Source organism: Suncus etruscus, chromosome 1, assembly GCF_024139225.1.
Source record: "Suncus etruscus isolate mSunEtr1 chromosome 1, mSunEtr1.pri.cur, whole genome shotgun sequence".
NCBI lineage: Eukaryota > Metazoa > Chordata > Mammalia > Eulipotyphla > Soricidae > Suncus > Suncus etruscus.
The window spans coordinates 92,040,582-92,065,018 of NC_064848.1; the positions used below are offsets into that span (position 1 = coordinate 92,040,582).

General features: G+C 35.7%; 1 protein-coding gene across 1 annotated transcript in view; it reads left to right on the forward strand.

The window, feature by feature from the left end:
* The window catches only part of GLCCI1 (glucocorticoid induced 1), a 107,128-nt gene that overhangs the window by 12,881 nt on the left and 69,810 nt on the right, over nt 1-24,437 (forward strand). Inside the window, exon 2 of the mRNA XM_049768980.1 lies at nt 14,425-14,576. Coding sequence (XP_049624937.1) covers nt 14,425-14,576 — 152 coding nt within the window. The remainder of the gene's footprint in view (nt 1-14,424; nt 14,577-24,437) is intronic.

The following is a 24,437-nucleotide window of genomic DNA, read 5'->3' on the forward strand; positions in this document are numbered from 1 at the left end:
TCTATTTAAGGACAATACTTTCTTTACTTATCCATTAGAAGCAGCATTCTTCGTTCAAGCTATTTTTTTTTAATAGGGGCTTCTCGGTTGGTTATATTTGATCTAGCAGTACAGACTTGATGGTTGGGTGCTACTTGGACCCAACAATAAAAAGAGCCACCAGGACCACACCTGGCAGTATTGGTGTGGGGGTAGCATGGAGTTATGGCAGTAATCAGTGCTAGGGATTGAACTAGGGCATGTGCTCTACAGTTTGAATTATCTCCTCGACTCCACTTCCAGGTTTCATCATGAGACTACAGAAATTACAGAAATTCAACCACAGCTTTAGGCTGTACTGACAAATTTTAATGGTTATTTTATATATAATGTGAAATACTTCCTCCACTGAATTCTTGAATCTCTCAAATTCATTCAGAGAGCTTGGAACCAACTTTGGCCAAACTTTCCTGGTATCATTGATACCTTTACTTCCTCCATTAGATTATGATGCTGTGTTAATGTATTAGATGCTGTTTATTTTCATCTTTGCCTCAGTTCACCAGATGGACCCCTATTTTTAGCAACTATGTCCTTGTGAATAAATTTATTAAATAAGAAGAAATTGAAGTCATTTCTTCATTCATGGGCTGTAAGATGAATGTTATGCTGTATCATGAAAACATTGATCTTGTATATATTCATCAAAAACATAGATGTTTTTAAGGAACCAAAGTGGTGCAGAGGACTACCTTACATTTGGGGGAGAGCAGGTAAGAGGTGGTGTATTACAGGTTTTATGCCTATGTTGGAAGTACAGTTTTTCCCATTGTCTTTTGGGTTTTTCTTGTGGTGTGTGGGTTCCCAGGCATCTTCCTAACACATCCCCTGACCTTCTTCAGATTATTAAAATTTGCGGCAGGGAGGTCTTGGAAGAGTTCTTGCATTGGGGATACTTTTGGACCTAGGCCCAGTTTCAAGGAACAGTCCGCGTTAGGGAGAGTTAGTAGGGAGGGCCTCGCAGCATGAGTCCACAGGGGAGTTGGCTGTCTTTTCTTTCAGGAGACGAGGTGTGGGTTTATCTGGGTGTCCCCTCTCCTGGGTGCAGGGTACTGGTTCGTTGAGTAGGAGGTCGATCTTGATGCCTAATAGAATAAGGACTGAGGGTGAAAAATTTTAATATGGTGGAAGATCTGGATGGGATTGAGGGGTAAAGGGATAGTTGGATTTCCGGAGGGGAGAAAGGGGAAGGTATATGGGAAGGGTATGAAGGAAGAGAAAAGAGAAAATACCTTAGAGAGAAAAGGGGAAGAGAAAGGGAAAAAAGTAATAAGCAGAATAGAGAAAAAAAAATAGTAAGAAGAGAGGAGAGAATAGCAAGGGAATGCTGGTTTGATTAAAAGTGTTCGAAGAATAGAGCCTGTGGTTTAAGTCTGTATGTCTCAGGTACTGCTTCGATGATCTGAATGATCATGGGCTTCAATTCCTAAATGGAGGTATTACCTAGAGATAAAGTGTATGTTAAAGAGTTTTCTCGTGGCCATCTCGTAGTGCATGCAAGGTATGGTATCCCGTGTGGTACCCCGAATTGCCACCTTAATTTGTCCGCCCATTGTATCCAAGGGCGCCTGTGGACAGAAAAGCTAAGAGGTTATTTAAAATATAGTAAGATAAAGGCATTAAAAGGTAGTGTTATGGTATGTTGCCATTGCAGTCCGTGATTTCCCTTGGTGTTCTATACTTGTGTTCCTGTATACGAACTCCAAGGGATTATTGTGGGCCTTTGTTGTAGAAGTCTGATTACCTACCTGTTCTCTCTATGCTGCCGTTTCTGTTGTTATTGTTTTCTTTATGGTATATTGTGTAATCAAAATTTTGCATTATTCCTTTTTCATGTATTTTGGACACTGCTCCCACGTATATGTTGACTATTACAGTGTTTGGAGTTTCTACCATGTTAAAACCTGTTATTTGATTGTTAAGTATTAGTTGTGTATAAAATATGTGTTCTAGGTGTTTCAGAATAGTGCTACCATTCTGTATTTTTCTTTTGTCTTCTGACTTACTTCGTTTAACATAACATGATCTAGGTCCATCCACGTTGCTGCAAAGTCTGTGATTGTATCATTTCTAACTGCCATGTAATATTCCATTGTATATATATATATATACCACATCTTAATAATCCATTCATCTGTTGTTGGACATCGAGGTTGGTTCCAAGATTTGGCTATTATACTGATTGATGCAATAAATAGTGGGGTACATACGTATTTTGGAATGAATGTCCTTCCATCTTGGGGGTATATGCCTAGGAGAGCAATTGCTGGGTCAAATGGCAGCTCAATTCTGAGTTCTTTGAGCACTCTCCAGACTTTTCTCCATAGATGTTGGACTAGGGGGCATTCCCACCAGCTGTGGATGAGAGTTCCTTTCATACCGCATCCTCGCCAACAAAGGTTGTTTCCATTATTTTTGATGTGAGCCAACCTCACTGGTGTGAGGTGGTATCTCATTGTTGTCCTGATTTGGATCTCCCTGATGATGAGTGAAGGTGAGCATGTTTTCATGTGTTTGTTGGCCATCCTTCTGTCTTCCTCAGAGAAGTGTCTATTCATTTCGTCTCCCCATTTTTTTATGGCTTTATTTGGTTTTGAGGGGCTCAGCTTTCTGAGCGCTTTGTATGTTCTAGATATCAGCCCTTTATCTGATATATCAAGTGAAAAGATTTTTTCCCATTCTGTTAGCTGTCTTCTTGCGTTAAGTAGGGTTTCTTTTGCCATGCAGAAGTTTTTTAGTTTGATGTAGTCCCATTTGTTTATATTTGATGCTAACGTTCTTGCCATTGGTGCTCCATTCTCAAAGACCCTTTTGATATAAAGGTCTTCGAGTGTTCTGCCTATTTTATTCTCAATAAACTTTATAGATTCAGGTCTGATTTCCAGGTCTTTGATCCATTTTGAGTTGACTTTTGTATAAGGAGTGAGATATGGGTCGATTTTCACTTTCGTACATGTGAGTTTCCAGTTGTGCCAACACCATTTGTTGAATAGGCTTTCTTTGTTCCATTTCATATTCTTGCCTCTTTTATCAAATATTAGTTGGCTGTATATCTGGGGGTTTATGTTTGGGAATTCTGTTCTGATCCACTGGTCTGAGGTCCTGTCTCTGTTCCAGTACCATGCTGTTTTAATTACTATGGCATTATAGTATAGTTTCAAGTTAGGTAAGGAGATGCCTCCCAACTTCTCATTTTTCAGTATGTGTTTGGCTAACCTGGGTCTTTTGTGGTTCCAGATGAATTTTGTAATTGATTGTTCTATTTCTTTAAAGAATTGTACCTGGATTTGGATAGGGATTGCATTAAATCTATATAGCAGTTTGGGTAAGATAGTCATTTTGACTATGTTAATTCTACCTATCCATAAGGATGGGATGTTCTTCCATTTCTTTAGATCGTCTTCAATTTCTTTCTGAAGTGTTTTGAAGTTTCCCTGGTATAGGTCTTTCACTTCTCTTGTAAGGTTGATTCCTAGATATTTGATATTTTTTGATACTATCTTAAATGGGATTGTATTTTTAATCTCTCCTCAACTTCATTGTTTGTATATAAAAACGCTACTGTCTTTTGTGTATTGACTTTGTATCCAGCCACTTTGCTGTATTGGTTGATTGTTTCTAGAAGTTTTTCTGTGGAAGTTTTTCTGCACCACTTTGGTTCCTTAAAAACTTCGCTAACTTATTTTATTTTTATTTATTTTTTTTGTTTTGTTTTGTTTTGTTTTTTTGTTTTGTTTTTAATTTATTTATTTATCTTTTTTAAATGATTGTCCTACATATATATTGGTTAGCACATACTTTTTTAATTCCCCCCCTTTTTTTTTTCCCCCTCGTTTTTGGGTATGTGACCTGTTTCGGTTATCCCATCAATCCACCCACAAATATACAGACATTATAATGTAGCACCACTTCCCCCTGCAAAGGCACACTAAGTAAAGGGGAAATCTTACATATATATATAAAAAAAAAGAGCTCCTATCTACTAGAGATAGGAACTCATAGTTGTTTACAATATGGGGATATCTCCTGCCTTGAAAATATGTCATGTGGAATCAACTTAGACCTCAGGTGATTAGATACCATTCATTCAGCCTTGAACCCTTGAGCCCCGACATAGAAACGGCACAGCTCTTCACAACAGCTGCAGGAAACAAACTTTATCCGGGACAGCCTTGATACGGCGGGACTAACAACAAGGCCCAGCTCTAACATGTTATCCTGACAACGAGGAAAATGCGAACATCTTGACCTTAGAGCAGATTAGCCTACCTTACCAACTAACGACAAGACAAAACCAGAAGTCTTGGCACCCTTTGGTTAGTCCAAAAACCAAGATCGGGATTGGCAGATGACTGGCTGCAAGAACCACGACCAGACTGTATACATCTTGGGACCAATAAAAAAGCCCTAGTTTAGGGCTTGAACTATGACCTGCACAATAATCATGATCCCCAGTCCCAAAAGGTCCGGCAGAGAAAATTGTAACGGAATGGGGCTTTTGGAAGCACAAAGAAAGACGCTATCCTAGGTGCCACCCTAGGTTCAGTGCAAAGACCAAGATCACCAACCACAGAAGATGGATTAAAATGATACTGAGGTAACAGAACCTCTAGAACCACAAAGACTGACTTCATCATAAGGCCCACCTCAGGATCTGTGCAGATACTGAGACCTCTAAACATAGAGCAGAAGTCTTCCACACACCAAAAAAAACAAAACAAAACAAAACAAAACAAAAAACACCATCGGGAAAGTAAAGGATCCTGATCATGAGCAAAGTCTAGAGTTGATCCCATGACAGTATGCTCCAAGGACAGAGAAACCCCATATCTCTTAGGCCAAGTGAATTCCTTTTCGAATGACCCCAACATTTACTGTGCCAGGGCAGGAGGGAAAAAACAAATACAAAAAGCACAAAATCTTGGTTATTTTTTATATAAATATATATATATATATTACCTTTATTTATTATTGTTATTATTATTTTTGATTTATTTATCTATTTTGGTCGATTTTTCTGTTTGGGTGCAATTATTGAAAGTGTTGTCCCCAATTATATATTTTTTTTTTCTTTCTTCCTTTCTTCTCTTTCGTTATGTGCTATACCATGTTTCTTAATTCAAGATTCAAGACCATGGCGTGATTTTTGTTTGTTTGTTTTAGTTTTTTTTTTTTTGGTTTGTTTTGTCTGTTCTTTGAGGTGCTTATCGATATAGCTGGAGCCCTCAATTCATGGGAGGACTGCCCTGGTTTGTCTCTTAAGGAGGCGAGATTGGGGAACAGGTGACTGGGCTGCTAGAGCAGTTCACATGATCTGTGGTGGTTATTCATTGAAAATGTACCTCATTATATCTGGTTTTGCTTTTCTTGGGCAGCCCTGTCAGCCAGCCCACCAGCTGTTAAGCAGTTTACAAGTAAATGTAATTTTTTTTTGTTGTGGGGTTTTGGTTTTTTTTATATTTTATATTACATTTTGTTTAAAGTCCTATGAATGTATATGTGTGATTAAATGGCTTTTTCTGTTTGAAAAAAAAATAAATAAAAACCATTACAAAAATAAATAAATAAATAAAAAAACATAGATGTTTGACTAGATGCATTGTCAATAATAATAGAGGCATACTATTACTGGGAAAATTTGAAATATTGTGAGAATTAAAAATCATCAAAAATATTTTCATTTGAAACAAAGTATCTGCAATAAAATGCAAAGATATTTCTATACACTTTGATCCTTTTTTCAATAAATAAAAGCATTAGTTTGATCCTACCCTTTCATTCTTTGTCTCATTTGGTTGCCAAACATCTAGTAGAGCAAACATCTAGTAGAAACATCTAGTAGAACCAGGGTTGTAGGGGAATGTTGAAGTCATAAAATAGAAATCTTAATTCTAGAATGCTTGTGTAGAAGCCATCTGCTAGCCAGAAAAATACATATTGGACTTTAATTGAAGCTAAGAGTTTAAAGAAGGGTGACCTTAGGGCCGGAGCCATAGCACAGGGGTAGGGCTGACCAGGGACAGACCTGGGTTCCTTTCCGCCATCCCATATGGTTCCCCCCCCCCCCCCCCCGCAAGCCTACCAGTTGCAATTTCTGATTGCAGTAACACCTGAGCGCTGCTGGTTGTGGCCCCCAAATCCAAACCAAACCCCAAAACGGTGGCCTAGCAGCTGAGTAGCGCTTGGAAAATTATCCCTGGGAGTTTCCCTCTTATCTCATTTTAATCCATCACCTTGTCAAGTAGGGATCCTTGTTGTCAGTACTTATGTCAATATGCAAGAGATATCTCATTTTCTTTGACTATGATTTTAGTATAATATATTTTAATATAATCTATGTTCCCACTAAGGACCTAAAAATACAGTTTGATTAAAATGTATAAGCCTAGGGGCCAGAGAGATAGCACAGCAGAAGAGCATTTGCCTTGCATGCAGCCTATCCAGGATAGATGGTGGTTCGAATCCTGGCATTTCATATGGTCCTTTGTGCCTGCCAGGAGCAGTTTCTGAGCGCAGAGCTGGGAGTGACCTCTGAGCGCTACCGGGTGTGATCCCAAACAAATATACATATATATATATATATATATATATATATATATATATATATATATATATATATATTTGCCTAATCTCAAAAAAGTTGAGTTGTTTGTTGTTCTTCCCACACCTGGCAGTACTCAGATATTATTCTAGGCTCTGCACTCAGGAATTATTCCTGGCTGTGTACAGAAGACCACATTGGATGTTGGTCATCAAACCTACTTTAGCCACCATCACGGCAAATGTCCTACCCACTGTACTGTCACTCAGGCTCAGAAGTTGAGATGTTTTAAGCAGTGCTAATTTCATGAAGTTATTTCATTCCTTGGGCATAATATTGAATTTTTGACCTAGTTGGCAGAGAATTGGCAGAAATTGCCATTGAATCTTCCTGAGTACCACTTGGAACTTGCACCAAAAAGATGGTAATGACCAGGGCTACAACTATTCTAAAGAAATAAATGGAGGGGCCAGAGTGATAGCACAGCAGGAAGGGCATTTGCCGTGCACGCAACAGACCCAGGTTCGATCCCTGGCATCTCATATGGTTCCACCTCCCTAGCCCTCCAGGACTGATTTCTTAGCATAGAGCCAAGAGTAAACCCTGAACACAGCTGGCTATGGCCCCAAAACAAAAAGAAACAAATTTAAAATTATTTAAATTATTTACTTCAATACTTTTTCTTACACTTAGTAATAGAACTAATTTTGTATTTTCCTATGTTCTCAATCCTTGGCAGCATATTCTGGAAATCTTCTATGTACTTTTTTTTTTTTTTAATTGTTGGGTGGAAGGTGTTTTAATTACCATCTTCTATTTTACTTTATGACTTCTAAAATAGTATCATTTGTATATGATAATTTTTCCTTTGGGAAGTTTCCTACAGCTTTTGTCCATTTCTTTTTTTGGTGGGGAGGGCAGGTCACACCCAGCAGCGCTCGGGTAACTCCTAGCTCTATAGTCAGAAATTGCTCCTAGCAGGCTCAGGGGACCATATGGGATGCCCGAATCACTGTCCACCTGCATGCAAGGCAAATGACCTACCTTCATGCTATCTCTCCAGCCCTTTTACCCATTTCTAGCATTAATGGAACATCCAGTTTTAGATAAACTGCTACTTCACAGTTATATATTTGATTCTTGGGAGTCAATATTTATGAAACTAAAAGCTAAAATAAACATCTGCATTTTCTGATTTCAGTAGCTATGGAGCCTGTTGATTCTCAGTTTACTCTAGAGAAGTGTAGCTGTGAATTTCTGAGTCAACAACCATATACTTGTTGCTAGATCTGTGGACAGTTATAGCCCAGATTTAATTTGCTAGCATCATTTACAATAGCTAGTAAATGGTACCCAGACATTTTGGTACATATTTCTGTTTATTATTTGCAAAACATCAATAAATTAGCTTGCTGGGAAGGGAGAAAAATAAAATAAATTAGCTTGCTGGCAGGCATATGTCATTGAGGATAAAAAAATTTCTATTTCTCTATCCCTTTCTCTTCAGTATCTTTTGTGTTAGATCATGAAGTTTACTTATTTGATTATTATGCTGTATCTATAGTTATTACTAAGGAAAATGTTTACAGGTTAAGTTGATTCTTGTGTTTATAAATTATATGTTAAAAATAAAATTATATTTATAATTACACAATTTTTCATACTTGATGTCAAGAAAGATACTTATCTAAAAACTATTAGGCTTTCCTTGCTTTGAGTCATGTCTATGTTACATATTGATTATTTTGAAATTTTATGTTTCCTTTTATTTTAAAATTTATTATATGCTTCATTTTGTTTCTGTCAAGATGTTATCATTTTTAAAATGACTTTTTTCTTTATTTTTAAATCTTCTTTTAGTTTGTTTCTCTATTTTCCTACATCTTTCTCCCAGTCATATAATTTTTAAGTCTTTCATATTTCAATGTGCTTCATAACTTTTGTCGTTTAAGAAATATCCTTAGCTTGTTAATGATTTAGGTTGCAGTTTCACCTTAAAGACATAGTTCTGTATAACATGTTTCCCTTGTCCTTATGGGCATAATTTATTCTTTGTGTTTTGTTTTATTCTTAGATAAATCTATGTGTAATTAATATGCTGTTGCTCATCTTTTTATTTTTTATTTATTTTGGTTTTGGGGCCACACCTGGTGACGCTCAGGGGTTATTCCTGGCTGGGGGACCATATGGAACACTGGGGGATCGAACTGTAGTCCTTCCTAGGCTAGTGCGGGCAAGGCAGACGCCTTACTGCTTGCGCCACTGCTCCAGCTCCTGTTGCTCATCTTTTATGTGAAATGAATGTTTCTGTTTTATTTGGGGACTGGCCCTGCACTTAGGAATTACTCCTGGAGATGCGTGGTGGACCATATGTGGTCCCAGGGATTGAACCTTAGTTGGCCATGCAACACTGTACTCTCACAGGCCCCACAGCGAAGGTGCAGGATTAGGATCACATTGTTCAGAGTAGCTTTTCTAGTTTCAACTCCCTAAGACGTCTTCTGCTGATTTTGCGAAGTGACTTAGATCTCTTTCTTGACTCCACAGCTACCATGATTTCATCTCCCAGTTTTATCATCTGTCTGTTTCTGTAATCTTTTTCCTTCTCTCTTCTTATTCTTTAATCCTTTCATCTTTTTTTTGCTTTCATTTTTCTTTTTTTTTTGTTCCATCTGAATTCAAACCCCTGGTAATTCTCTTCAGTTTTGAATGGTGTATTGAAAGTAGGTTTTATGTTTGTTTTTTTTAATCATTAGAAAAAAATAAACTTAAAACTTTATAGTAGCCCTTTTTTGCCACATACGTAATTTCTATGTAGACAAATTTGAGACTATTAGTTTGAAACAAACTTCAGGCTTGATTCAGTTGATTATCTTATTTTAAATTGGATCCTGTGGAGCCCTAGTTGTTTGGGTTACTGTTCTCAAATTGTACCTTAATGTGTACCTGTTAAATGGTTAGTATTCTGTTCTCATAACAATCAGAAACTTACTTTTATGAGCTATCATACTGATGCTGAAATATGTTGGCATTTTTTATTTTAAGTGTTTCATTTGGTGAAGAATACATCATGACAGACTTACGTGGTAGATTGTCCTTTGATCTTTGGTTTGGCTATCCACATTGCTCTGCATTGGTATAGAAATGTTTAAAGTACTTTTATTACTATTTAAAACCTACTTTAGGAATATATTAAAGCTATGTTAGAAACCTGCTATATGCTGAAATAAAAATTAAAAATTAAGATAATTGAGTATATTAAAAGCAATTATTAATAGTTACCTGCTATCTGCATATCTATTTCTGTATATTTTGATATAGAGATTTTTTTCTTTGTCATTAAGAGGAAAACAGGAAAATTGTCTTAAGTATAGCAACCTTGAGAAAATTATTCTCAACTTGAAAAAAATAATTTTGCTTCAATAGTATTTGTTGTTACACTGTGGTCAAAACACTGCATCCTGTAGCATTTATTTTAGCCTCTTGGGTCTATTTTCTTTTTCAATTGGCATAAAATAATGAGGCTCTTTCACTTGGTTAAATATTTTCCAACCTCTATTGCTTTTACTGCCAAGTTAAGTACTTTGAAACAAAATTTTGTGAAATATTCAGTCTTCTCATGAAATAATTATTCTTTTCTATTTATAATCTGACTTCTCATTTTGAAGCATCCTATTTTTCTGTAGTTGCTACTACTTTGGTTTTGCTAATTCTTTTTTTTTTTTTTTTTTTTGATTTTTGGGCCACACCCGGTAATGCTCAGGGGTTACTCCTGGCTATGTGCTCAGAAGTTGCTCCTGGCTTGGGGGACCATATGGGACACCGGGGGATCGAACCGCGGTCCGTCCAAGGCTAGCGCAGGCAAGGCAGGCACCTTACCTTTAGCGCCACCGCCCGGCCCGGTTTTGCTAATTCTTAACTTTTTTAGTCATACTGGATTTTAAATCTTTGGATTCTTTATTACCTGAGTTCATTAGGTCATAAAACTTAAGAACCTTCTTTTAATTACTGCTTGACAGAGTTCCTTAAAGTTAATCTTTTGTCATTAGAAAAAATATAAACTTAAAACTTTTTAGTAGCCCTACCCTACTATGTCTCCAGTCTTCCTTTCTGTGTCTTTTTTCCCTTGGTTATCTAGCTTTTAAAACTAATGAAATTCATCTTGAAAAAAGATGAATTGAAAGGATGTTGATGATGATCTTAATGTATTTATGCTATTTTTAAAGGATGATAAGGCATATTTTACTTGGAAGAACTAATGCAAACTGCAGCGAAGGAGAAAGATTGAGCTAAGTCAAACTTATAAGAAATATCTGGGCTAAGGTCTATCTAAAGAGATCTAAAATGATTCTTGTTAAAGACAAAAACAAAAGTGATCTGGTAACACATGGAGATTTGTGGCTAACGGGGAGCCTGACATATCAAGTGGACAAATCCGACTTGTTTTTTGGAGGGCCACACCTGGTAGCCCTCAGTGACATCATTTTTGACTCTGCTCAGGTATCACTTCTGGTAGGCTCAGGAACTTTGTGGGATGCCAGGGATTGAACCTAGGTCAGGCCCTCAAGGCAAGTTCCTTATCCACTGTCACTCTGGCCCCTAAAGAAGTTGTATTGTACTTTTATCTTGTTTTAATGCATCTTTCTGGCAATTTTTAAGCTTTTTGTTTAGAATCCTTTATTTAGATCTGAAGGTTCTTAATTTCATGGCCAGCAGTTTAGGAAAAGTGGACATTTTGGATATATGACCTGATGTTTAAACTTAATTGATTTAGTAGCCCATTTGCCACATATGTAACATACTCAACTATTAAGTTAAGAGTACTGAGCCAGTAATAGCCCTTGAGAACCTTAGGCGTGGTAAAGATTTACTCTACTCCCAAAAAAAAATTTGATTTTTTTCTTAGAGACTATGAAGCAATAAAAAATGTTGTAAAACAATTTATAATAAATATGATTTGGGAAGAATTGTCTTTCTAAAGTTACTAAATTTTGTAGCTATTAATTTTTTTTTTTTTTGGTTTTGGTTTTGGTTTTTGGCCCATACCCTGTGACTCTTAGGAGTTATTCCTGGTTATGTGCTCAGAAATCACTTCTGGGACTCAGAGCAGTGGTGTAGGGCATAAGGCATCTACCTTGCGTGCACAGGCCTAGGACAGAGCATGGTTCAATCCACCAGTGTCTCATATGGTCCCCAAGTCAGGAGTGATTTCTGAGCACATAGCCAGGAGTAACTCCTGAGCGTCACCGGGTGTGGCCAAATGAAAAATCGCTCCTGGATTGGGGGACCATACGGGATGATGGTGGATTGAACCTCTGTCAGTCCTAGGCTAGCGCAGACAAAGCAGATTCCTTACCCCTTGTGCCACCGCTCTGGCCCCTGTAGCTATTAATTTTATTGCTAGAAAAATATTCACAAAAATAAGCAAAACAGCATATTTAGTAGAACAAAAAATAGTCTAAATGCTGTTTAAATTACCTATAATGGAAAGCTGAGTTAAGGGAAAGAGAAGAAACAAAGAAAATGAGCAAGGAAGATTTAAAAACACAAATTACATAACTGTTTAAATCAGCTATGTTAATTAACATAAATGTATAAATTTAACTTACAAAAAGGTGATTTACCTCTAAATATTTTGAAAAATTGACATAACTTATAAAAATGAAAGAATAGGCATTCCACATGAATTATAATTCAAAGAAAGCAAAAGGGAAATTCTCAAAATGAGTTTAATAGAATTTAAAGATCAGAAGTATTATAATATCTTGGGAGGTGTCTATATAATACTTATTGACATTGATATATCAACTGACACAAATGAAATATAAACATTTAGAATTTATAGAAAAGTGAGTTACTAGTTTTCCATGTTTAGAATTCTCTTAATATATGACAGATAAACTGATTATTATATTACACCTTTATTATTTTGTACAAAGAATATAGGAGGTCATGTCTATCTGTGCTCAGGGCTTATTCATGATTCTATGCTCAGGGAACATTCCTGACAAGGTTCAGGGTGCTTGCTGCCTAGGATCAAACTCTAGTTGGTTGAGTGTGAGGCAAATAACCCTACCCACTTTACTATCATTGTGGCCCCAATTATTCCTATGTTTATTTTTTACTACAAAAATAACTATATTCTTAAAAAAAAACTTTCCCCTGACTCAAAATAATATTTACAAAAATTGGTCAAGAATGTGGTCATAAAGAAAACTTTAGAGAGTCAAAATAAGTCAAACTAAATCTTAATGACTACAGTGAAATAAATTAGAGTTAAATAATAAAGGGGTTAAGTAGAGCCAGAGTGATAGCACAGCAGATAGGGTGTTTGTTTTGCATGCAGCCAACCTGGGTTCAATCCCCAGCATCCCAAATGGTCCTCTGAGTCTGCCAAGAAAATTTCTGAGTGCAGAGACAGGAATAATCCTTGAGTGCCACCAGTTGTGGCTCAACCACCCCGCAAGTAAAATAAAGGGGGTTAAACTTGGGATTTTCAGACCTTCACTAATTGCTCTTCTTAGAAAATAAATCAAAATTATAGTTGTATACATTAAATTAGAATATGGCACGCTTTAAAAACATTATATTTTGATTTCTGGAAGGTAGTTAAAAGAATAGTACCAACAACAAAAGATTCTTTATTCTTTGTAATATATAAGGCGATTTAATGTGAGAAATTACTGTAAACATAACTCAAGTTTGGGAGCTGGAGTGATAGCACAGCTGTAGGGCATTTGCATATCCCATATGGTCCCTCTAGTCAGGAGCGATTTCTGAACTCATAGCCAGGAGTAACCCCTGAGCGTCACTAGGTGTGGCCCAAGAACCAAAAAAACAAAACAAACAAAAAACCCCTCAAGTTTGTAGTACATAACCACTGGTTTTTATGAACGCCATATTATTGTAAAGAGGATATAAAGTTTACTGTGATCATTTTAGTTTCAGCAAATACCTGTAGAATATTTTGAGAAAACTTTGGTACTGTAGTGAATCTATTAAACTAATGGACAGGTATTATGTAGAATATCTATATATCTTATTTCTCTTGTGCTTCTGTCACTTGTCAGTTTCATTGGCTAATTCAGATGTATTTTTTCAGGCTTCCATTTTTTTTCTATAAATGGAGGCATCGAATTAAAATGTTTCCTTATCCTTGTTACTTCTGTGTGGCGTGAATGAATTATTATGCAAAAACTCCCCTTTGCCTATCGAGACTTAAAACATGCACTGAGGAGTAGAAAGTGAGAAAAACTTGAGGTTCTGTTTATTTAAGCAGAGAAGAATATGTATATATCAAACAAAATATCAGAGAAGGAGAAAGTAAATTATTGAAGGAAAGACGGTGTGATATACAAACTGTCTTCCAGATAAGAAATTTTCAAGTGAACAAGTGGAGACTTAGAAAATAATAGAAGATATAGAAATGGATTAGGTAGTTTCACATTTAAGAAATTGCACTAGTTTTGTGGTACTTAGTTAACATGGGTTGGTGGAAGAATAGCAAGAAATTAGCATTGAGGTATGTGGAAGATAGTAACTTGTGAAAACGATGGGCTTTTTTTTTTTTTAACGATGGGCTTTAAATGAAAGATAAACATGGAATTTTTTTTCCAAGCAAGCAAGAGCAGTGTTACTGTAAGATTTAATTGTGATGGCTACTTGTGTAGCCATTAGGAAGTAGGTAATCCATATGAGAGACTGGTAGAGTAATAGAAGAACAGATGATACATACATATATTTTAGAACATTTGCTATGGATGGGATTCATAGAATCTGGTGTAGCTCTGGAAATAAACTTGACTGATAAGTGACTAATCAACTTTTTTTCTTTCTTTTTATAGTGGACAGGCCGAAATCTCAGCAAGTTCGAACCTCGAGTACAATAAGAAGAACCTCTTCTTTGGATGCGATAACAGGACCTTACCTCACAGGACAGTGGCCACGAGATCCTCATGTCCATTATCTTTCATGCATGAAAGATAAAGCTACTCAGGTAAAATAATACAATAAAAATCAGATTTTTTGCTTAGAATTATTAAAAATAATGTGACTTTATCAAATATTTTCAAATTTGAAATCTCATATAAAACCAAAGAAAGTTATTTCTTTTAATGAACTTTAAACTAATTGTCATTTAATTTTAGAAAGTTATTTAATATCTTATAAAGTATAGGGCTGGTGCAGTAGTGCATGGTAGGGCATTTGCTTGCACACGGCTGACCCAGGATGGACCTGGGTTAGATTCCTGACATCCCGTGTGGTCCATTGAGCTAGGAGAGATTTCTAAGTGCAGAGCCAGGAGTAACCCCTGAGCGTCACTGGGTGTGGCCCAAACCCTCCCCCCCCCCCAAAAAAAAACCTATAATATGATCGTAACCTTGTTGGAAATATAATTTAAATAAAAATTTGCACAGTTCTTGGAATTCTTAAATTACTAATATGTGGCTAAATATCATTTGAAATGATCTATTTTTAAGTATTGTTTAAACTCAATACTTAAAAATCTTGAGAAAGAAATAGAAAATTTACTGCTTATCACACTATACTTGGTTGGGAAGGTTCCCCAAACATTTTATTTGAGACATTTTTTTCTTCCATGTGAGAAAAGGAACCTGAAATGGTTTAAGTCAGTTAACCCCATGAAGTCCTAATAGTATGAGCCATGGTTGATAGTTTTTCCCTAAATAACTTACAGAACTGAGAGACAGTACAAGAGTTAAGGCATTTAAACTTACACAGTTATCTCTTGCACCACATCATGGCCCTAGTACTGCCAGAGTAACCTCTGAGCACAGAGTAAGAAGTAAAACTTGAGCACTGCTGAGTTTACCTCCACTTCAAAAAAATTAGAGGTTTAAGTTTATTAATTGGTCATAGAAGATAGTATGTAATTGGAGCTAATTTAGATGTGAGGGAATTCAAAGTAATAAAAACATTTTGGTTTTTGGGTCTCACTTGGCAGTGCTCAGGGGTTACTCCTGGCTCCATGCTCAGAAATTGCTCCTGGCAAGCACGGGGGACCATTTGGGACGCCAGGATTCGAACCGATGACCTTCTGCATGAAAGGCAAACACCTTACCTCCATGCTATCTCTCCGGCCCCAAACATTTTGGTTTTGTTTTGGTTAGGGAAAAATTAGGGAGGAGAAAACAGGAAACTTTTTTTTTTGCCTAAGAAAATCTACTAAATTAAAATAATTTCTTAGCTTGACTAATAATGAAATTAGTCACTTAAAATTATTTATCTTACCAGTTTTGCCTTTATAATATTTTATGCCACCCCATCTTTTGCTTTTATTTTTTGTTAGGAAAAGGATCAGTTTGATATCATAGGTGGTGGGATTCTGTTTTTGTTTGTTTGGGTCACACCTAGCAGTGCTAAGGGGTTACTTCTGGCTCTATGCTCAGAAATCACTCCTGGCAGGCTTGGGGGACCATGTGGGATGCCAGGATTCGAACCACTGTCCTTCTGTATGCAAGGCAGATGCCTTACCTCCTTGCTATCTCTCTGGCCCCATGGGTTTCTTAAGTAGAAATGACTAGCAATCAAAAGATAACTTACCTGGGCACAAAAATAGACATAGAATGAAAGGACATATTTTTATAGGGATTTTTAGGTGGATTTAAGAATATGTGTAGAATATAAGTAAAGAAGGTCAAGAGGTCATGGACCAGGGTACATGTGTGCCTGCACTCGTGAGTGAACTCAAGCACAACTTGGTTCCCCAACCACTGCCAAAATTGAGAACCCTGAAGGCTCCCACCACGATCATACTTAACAGCATGATATTACTGGACTGAGCACGGAACCATCTGTCTTGACTGGCTGAGTATCATTTTAAGTGGGCCCCCTGAGCCCAGCTTGTATGGTGCCCCATCAATTGCCAAAAGTAGTTTTAAGAGGTCAAGAGACCAAGACTTAAATTTTTTTGGAAATACACATAAGAAAAAAAGAAAACTAGTAAGTCTAATCTTGAGGCTACAAGAAGATATTTGTCTGTATCACATACATTGTTTTATTTAATTTCCACAGCTGGGAAAGTTCGAACTATGGAGAGTTAAGTTATCTGATGTAAGATGATTAAATTAGATATTCAGGCCATGTTTCTAAGAGACCTTTCAGCCAATCAGAGTCTCAATAAGTCTAAATGTAATTGTGTATCTGTGAGCACAATTAGATCTATACTATAGAATATATAACTGCTATAGTAACTGATACTATGTTTAACATGGTAGAAGCTGGAGTGGTACTGTAGTGCTGAGTAGGATATATATATATATATATATATATATATATATATAATAACCTATATTGAAGAGGCATGAAATTACACTCCTAAAAGCCATGTAAATCTGTTATTTTAGTAGGAGATCCCTCCTTTATAGGCGTATGTGACATTTACTTAGAAAAATTATGTGCCTTATCCTTCAAAAAATGTTAGTCCAAATAAACAGAAAAAGCAAAGAGAACTGAAATATTTGAACTAGTGAATTCTTAGAAACTAAAGAAAAAAGCTTTTAAAAAGTAAAAGTTATTGGGGCTGAAGAGGAGGTTCAAGTGGTAGGGCATTTCCCTTGCATGCCATAACCTAGTACGGATTCCATTCAGTGTCCCCCCCCCCCCAACACAGATAACATTGTATTTACCTTACCCTCTGAGCCCCATCCCAGATTCTTCTTACACTGCATTCTGTTTTGTGCTGAGAGAAGTAGCTTTAGCCTTAATACTTAGCCCTCCTAATCTTCACATTGAAGTTCTGTTCAAACTTCTCTATGGCCCAGGTAATAAGTCCATTCTTGTAGATCTTGGAAACCAGGCTTATTACTTACTCCTTGTGAGAGGAATTCCTGGGTTTGAATTACCCAGAGCATAGTCTGTGGTAGGGTATAGTATCATGCTGTGCATGTTCTTTTGGCCTCCAAGTCTCTTTACTCTTTAGAGAGGGGTATGGTTTGAAGATCAATGGAGCAAATATTCCTTGATGTTGTGGGTAAGGGCTTTCTTAGCATATAGTTATTAAATTTGAAAACATTTAATATGGAAGGTAAAATGTAGGCTTCATTTATATTGAACTAAAAGACCTAAGATGTTACATATGTTAGATAGGTAGTAAATAAAAAGAAATTCAAGTCTAGATCTGGCTAGTTACAAAAGGTCATAGATAATGCTTTATTTTATGATATAATCTCTATCTTTTGGATTTTTTAATATAATTTTTATTTTGATCATAGTGGCTTACATATTGTTGACAATAATATTTTAGGTACATATTTACATAAAATCAGGGGGGATTCCCATCACCAAATTGTCCTCCCTACACCTCTGCTTTTGTCCTACCTCCCATATCCTCTTCCCTCACCCTCAGGGTTGCTAGAATATGTGGTCTCCTCTGTATCTAGCCTACTACTTAGTAGTCTTGCACCTGTTTGGTCCTGGTGCCTCCCTTATTTCCCCCTCTAACTGGGGGTGGGGGGCAGGACAAGCTAGTTCAAGTTACGTGGTTTTGTTTGAAGGAGAGAAAAGTAATAAATTGGGGTAAAAGTCTAATACGCCGAAAATAAGCGGAATTCTTCTAGAGGCTCTCATCATCGGTTTGAGAAACGAAGGAGAGAAAAAAGGTGAAACATTCCACCAGTACAAATAGAAGTGTCAAATATCCAGTGAGGACTCCAACAATAACGATAAGCACCAAAAACAACAACAACAACAAAAAAAAACAAACAAACCACAAAAACAGAAACAAAACAAAACAAAACAAAAAATGCCATGGTCTTGATATAAGAAACATGGCATAGCATATAAAGAAAGAACAGAAAGGAAGAAAAAGAATAAGTATAACTGGGGACAACTTCAGTAATCACACCCAAACGGAGAAATTGACCAAAAATAGATAGGTAAATAAAAATAATAATAATAATAAATAAAAAATATATATAAAATAAAATAAACAATGTTTTGTGCTTTTTGTTTTTTCCCTCCTGCCCTGGCACAGTAAATATTGGGGTCATTCGAAAAGGAATTCACTTGGCCTAAGAGATATGGGGTTTCTCCGCCCTTGGAGTGTATTGTCATGGGATCAACTATAGACTCTGTTCAGGATCATTTACTCTCACGGTGGTGCTTTTGTGGTGTTTGGAAGACCTCTGCTCTGTCCTGGGTGATACAATCAGGCCTCTGTGTCTAGGGATCTCAGTATCTGAACAGATCCAGGGATGGGATTTATGATGAAGTCAGTCTTTGTGGTTCTAGAAGTTCTTTTCCATCAGTGTCATTTTAATCCATCTTCTGTGGTTGGTGATCTTGGTCTTTGCACTGAACCTAGGATGGCACCTAGGATAGTGTAAAAGGTTTCCTTTTTGTCTAGTTTTCTGCTGCCTTTCTCATTGCAACTATTAATTCATAATGTAATCAACCTCATATTTGCTTCATGAAAATAGAAATTTTATTTCTCAAAAGCATTTGTTAATTTAATAGATATGATATAAGCAAAATATCATACCCATTTTCTTGTACTATGTCTCGTATTTTGGGAAAGAACAGGAAGTAGATGATTTTTTTCATAATTTTGTGAGAGTCAGCATTTTAGTATAGAGAAGATAGTATAGTAAGCATACTACAGATTTGAAATAAGTAGACAGGCTTTGGTAAATATATATATATAGAATCTTTGTACACACATTTTAGCTACATTATTGAGGGTTAAAAATAATGTTTAGTTTATATATTTTTATTGAAGTATACTGGGGAAAATGGCACAAATATGCAGTGAAAACATACTTTTGGAGCTTGAGAGATAGTACAGAAGGTAGGACAGTTGCACTGCACATAGCTGAACTGATTTAGATCCCTGATACCCCATATGGTCCTCTGACCATCTCCAGTAGTTATTCTTAAGTACAGAGCTAGGAATATTTGTTGTTTTCTTTTTTTCGTTTTGTTTTTTGTTTGGGACCACATCTGTTGACACTCGGGTTACTCCTAGCTATGCTCACAGAAATCGCTCCTGACTTAGGAGATCATATTTGACGCTGGGGGATCAAACCGTGATCTGTCATAGGTTAGCAAGTGCAAGGCAAATGCCCCACTGCTTGTGCCACAGCTCCAGATCCAGGAATAAGGCTTTGAGCTCTACTGGTATGGCACGAAAATAATAAAAATTTAGTTTGGACTTTCACTGTAAACATAATGTATATACATTTTTATGATAAACATCTGAAATATATATATTTTTTACTTTTGGATCATTAAAATGTGGCAGTTTCTATGTTCAAGTTTTGATTACGTAGTCATATGTATTATTAGAACTTATCCAATAGTATACTTTTTGGTTTGTTTTTGTTTGGGGCCACACCCAGTAGTGCTCAGTGATTAATCCTGGCTCTGTGCTCAGAAATTACTTACACCAGTCTTGGGGAACCATATGGGATACTGGGGTTTGAACCCAGTGGGCAAATGCCCTACCGCTCTGCTATCACTCTGGCTTCCCAAATACATACTTAAATGTACTCTTAGACTATTTATGATCATAAGAATTTTAAGTATGAAGTACGCTGTTTTCTCAACTTTGAAATAAGTTCAAAATAAAATGAATTGCTGGACAGATATTTAGTGAGACAGCAAAATGTTTAATGTAGAATCTAAACAATGTCTTTATTACTTACTGAATACCTATTTCAAACAAATTCATTATGACTTTTGAAACTTTCAGTTAAGGTTACTTCTAAATTAAAATTTTTCTGGTTTCCATTATGTTGTTTTGAAACAGAAATCTTAATTTCTGAACAATATAAAATTTTCCTCCTGTTCCCTTTGATATAGTTGTTGGGATATCTGTGAGTGTGTAAATGTGAAAATACTATATATATATATATATATATATATATATATATAAAAACATGAAAGTAATACGTATATATAAAACTTCATACTTTTTGTAAAAATGACCAAACAATAGAAATAATATACAGCAATAATTAAAGGCTTTTTCCCTTGGAGTTAGGAACTTCTCCAAAGACATAATCATGAAGGTCTCAGGGCCCCTTCCCAGTGATTCTCAGCCAAGCAGAGGAGATTCAGTATGAGGGCAATTTAATGTTGTATTATTTGAATCCTGTAGGATGAGAGATTGCCTGGTCACTCTGGTGGTATTAGGGGTTCTCTAAGACTGCAACTAGCAATAAAAAGGTGCTAAGGACCAAACTCAGATTAGTCACATACAAGTATTCTTTCATCCCTGTACTATCTCCACAATTCCTAACAAGGAATTATAGTGTTTTTGGAGTCTTTTGGAGTGTTTTTCCCCCAGTGTTCAAAATACTGCTGTGTTCTTTCTCCTAATTTTTGAATAACTTATTTTTTCTTTAACAGTTTAGCATTTTTGTTATATTTTAAACTCCAATTTTATTTGAGTCTCTTACTGGACTCTGAATTATTTTATTGATTTTTGTTTTGGTTTGTCCTATGTGTAATAGTATTTTACTTGATAATTTATTTGACTGGGGGGGGGGGGTCATATCCAGAAGTGCTCAGGACTGTTCCTCACTCAGTGCTCAGGAATCACTGCACTGCTGGAGGGGGACCATATGCCTTACAGGAGATTAATTTATGGTCAGCTCATGTAGAACAAATGCCTTATGTCCTGTGCTATCTCTCTGTCCCTGTAATTTAATTTTTGTAGCTTTTTTTTTTTTTGGAGGGATTGATTTTTTGGGCCACACTCAGCAGTGCTCAGGGGTTACTCCTTGTCTCTGTGCTCAGAAATCACTCATTGCAGTCTTGGGGACCATATAGTATGCTGGGGATTTAACGAAAGTCCTTGCGACCCAGGTCAGCTGCGAATAAGGCAAATGCCCTACCGCCGGACCATTCATAGCTTGTATTTAATAGGTTATAAGTTGGTCCAGCTCAACAAATTTACTTTTTAGGACATTGCTGACTAATCTTCCATGTTTGTCAACTATTAAAATGTTATACATTGTTATTAAATATTTACCTAGAATTGTCAACTTTACCATATTCAGTCTTACCCAAGAAAGAGATCAATCTTTTATTTATTTAGTTGATATATTTCTCTTTAAAGACATTTCAAAACATTTCTTAAAGGATCAACATATACTTAAAACTGTTCCATTACGTTTATGATTAAAATCCTTAATTATACTTCCTAATTTGTTAATGTGATCTTTTAAATTGGAATTTTCTTGTTTCTAGTAATTTTTCAGGTAGTTCTCTTGTTTGCTAGGCATCTGATTATCGAAACATTAATTCTGTTGTCTCTTTTCTATTATTTAGCCCTGTTACATTTTCCATTTCTTAATGTTTCAGGAACCTAACTAATGAATGGTTTTGGTAGTAAGTCTTCTGCCTTGTTCTTCATGCTGATGGTAAAGCATCTGAGTTTTCTGTGTGATAACCTTACTGATTTTTACCGTGAAACGTGTGTTGCATACATAAAACACACATGCTTATTTTGGCTAGCAATTTTAATCAAGAGTATTTACCTGTAAAATGTATTTCAAAGTTAAGTGAATGTATTGTTTTAATTCATAACCTTAATATGGTGAATTTTTTGAATGTTTGATAATTTATTGATGACATTTCTAGAATACATGCTATTTGTCAAGTTATTTTTTTAATTATATGATGGCGAATGTTTGGTACTATGTATTCTTTTAGTATTCAGAAATGACTTCTGAAAATGACCTTTCATAATATCCTCAATATAGAGTTATACTTGCTTCATAAAAGAATCTTGTAAGATTTCCTTCTTCTGGTATATGATTTCATATAAATTGTCTTGTTACATACATCCGAAACAATTTTGCCATACAGGACATCTGTTTCTTCATAGCTCTTGCAATTCTTTTTCTTTTTTGTTTTATATTTTTTATTTGTTTTGGTAGAATATTATTTATATGGTAACACATTTTCGAATGTGTATTTGAGCTCTTAGTATAAAGTAAAATTATATGTGGTTATTTTTATGACCTCACTTTTAATACTGCATATTTTTCTTTAGTATGGTTAATTTTATCATTATTTTTAAAAAATTTTATTTTAAGAACATTAAACATTCAAAGAGATTAAGGGCACAAGTCTTGCATTCATGTAGGCCCGAATTTGATCGTTGGTATTGTGCTCCTTAACACTACTGATTGTGGTTTCAGAGGTCCCTACAATACTGTAAACAATACCTCATTTCCAGACCCTAATATTAAGTCATATAATCTGTTTGGCCAAGTATTTTCTGGACCCCTTGAGGATTGTGACGCATTCATAAAATAAAAAAAAAATTCAAGTTGTTGAAATTATTTTCTGGTTTCCTTTTTTTCTAATTTATTGCCCCTTGACTTTGTTCTTATTATCTTTTTTCTTCTTTCCTTTCATATAAAGTATTGTTCCTTTTCTAGAGTCTGGAGATGAATGTTTCATTTAACATTTGTGGTTTTTCTTGTTTAGTAGTCTAAGTGGTTTACACCAACATTGATCCCTTGAATTCAACTTTTAAACTAGTATATATAATGCTTCCATTATTTCTAGTTTTAGAACTTCAGCTTTGATATTATTAGCAATATGAGAGCTTATTGTTTTGTTTTCAATTTTTAAAAAAAATTTATTTTTGGTTTTCCTTGTTTTTGGGTCATACCCGGCAGTGCTCAGGGGGGTTACTCTTGGCTCTACACTCAGAAATTGCTCCTGGCAGGCTCAGGGAACCATATAGGATGCCAGGATTCTAACCACTGTCCTTCTGTATGCAAGGCATATACACTACCTCCATGCCATCTCTCCAGCCTCTGTTTTCAATTTTTTAATGATATAAAACTGTTATTTTATTTTATTTTATTTTTTTTTGGTGTTCAGAGCTTATTCCTGGCTCTGAGCTCAGGGATCACTTCTTACAGGGCTTAGGAGAGAGACCTAATTGAGTTCCAGGGAAATAACCTGAGATGGCCACTTGCAAGGCAAATTCTACCTTCTGTATGGTTGCTTTAGCCCCAAATAACATTTGTTTTTCTAATAAAAATACTATTTTGGGGGCTGGAGAGATAGCATGGAGGTAAGGCGTTTGCCTCCCGTGCAGAAGGTTGGTGGTTTGAATCCCGGTATCCCATATGGTCACCTGAGCTCTCCAGGAACAATTTCTGAGCATAGAGCCAGGAGTAACCCCTGAGTGTTGCTGGGTGTGACCAAAAAACCAAAAAAAAAAAAAAAGAAAAATTTTTACAATTAATTGTATTGGTGTTAATACTATGCTATCTAAGTCTTTTGAAACTGTTGAAATTTCTTTGTGGTCAGGTACATATTTTTATTGCCTTTGAATATTTGAAAACGAGGTATATATCTTTAGATTAAATGAGGTATATACACTTAGATATTCTTTTAGATACAGAATTCATTGTACAGTAAGGCAGCCTTACTGTTTGTTCAGTTTCCATAGAAAGTCATTTATATCTGTAGTTTTGTAAATGTCAACAATGAAATTCCTGTTATCTATCCTGGTCTATTATCTATTATCTATTATCCTGGTCATCATCTTATTTCTTAGTATTTTATACTTAAAGAAATAGCCATTGCTATTTCTAGTGATTGATACCATTACTGTCATAGAATATTTTTGTCTTGATTTTCTCTTGATATAATCTTTAGAATATATGAATTAATATTTTATAATTCTTTAAATTTTTTATTGGTAAGGGCTTTTTTCTGGGCTCTAGCATTTTCTAGCTGTGTAATTTTATACAAAATACCTCTTTGCCTTGACTTCCTTTTTTATAAGTAGGATGAAATACCTCATAGACTTGTAAGAACTGAGTTAGGTTCAGGTAAACAGTTTAGGGGTTAAGACGACTTATCC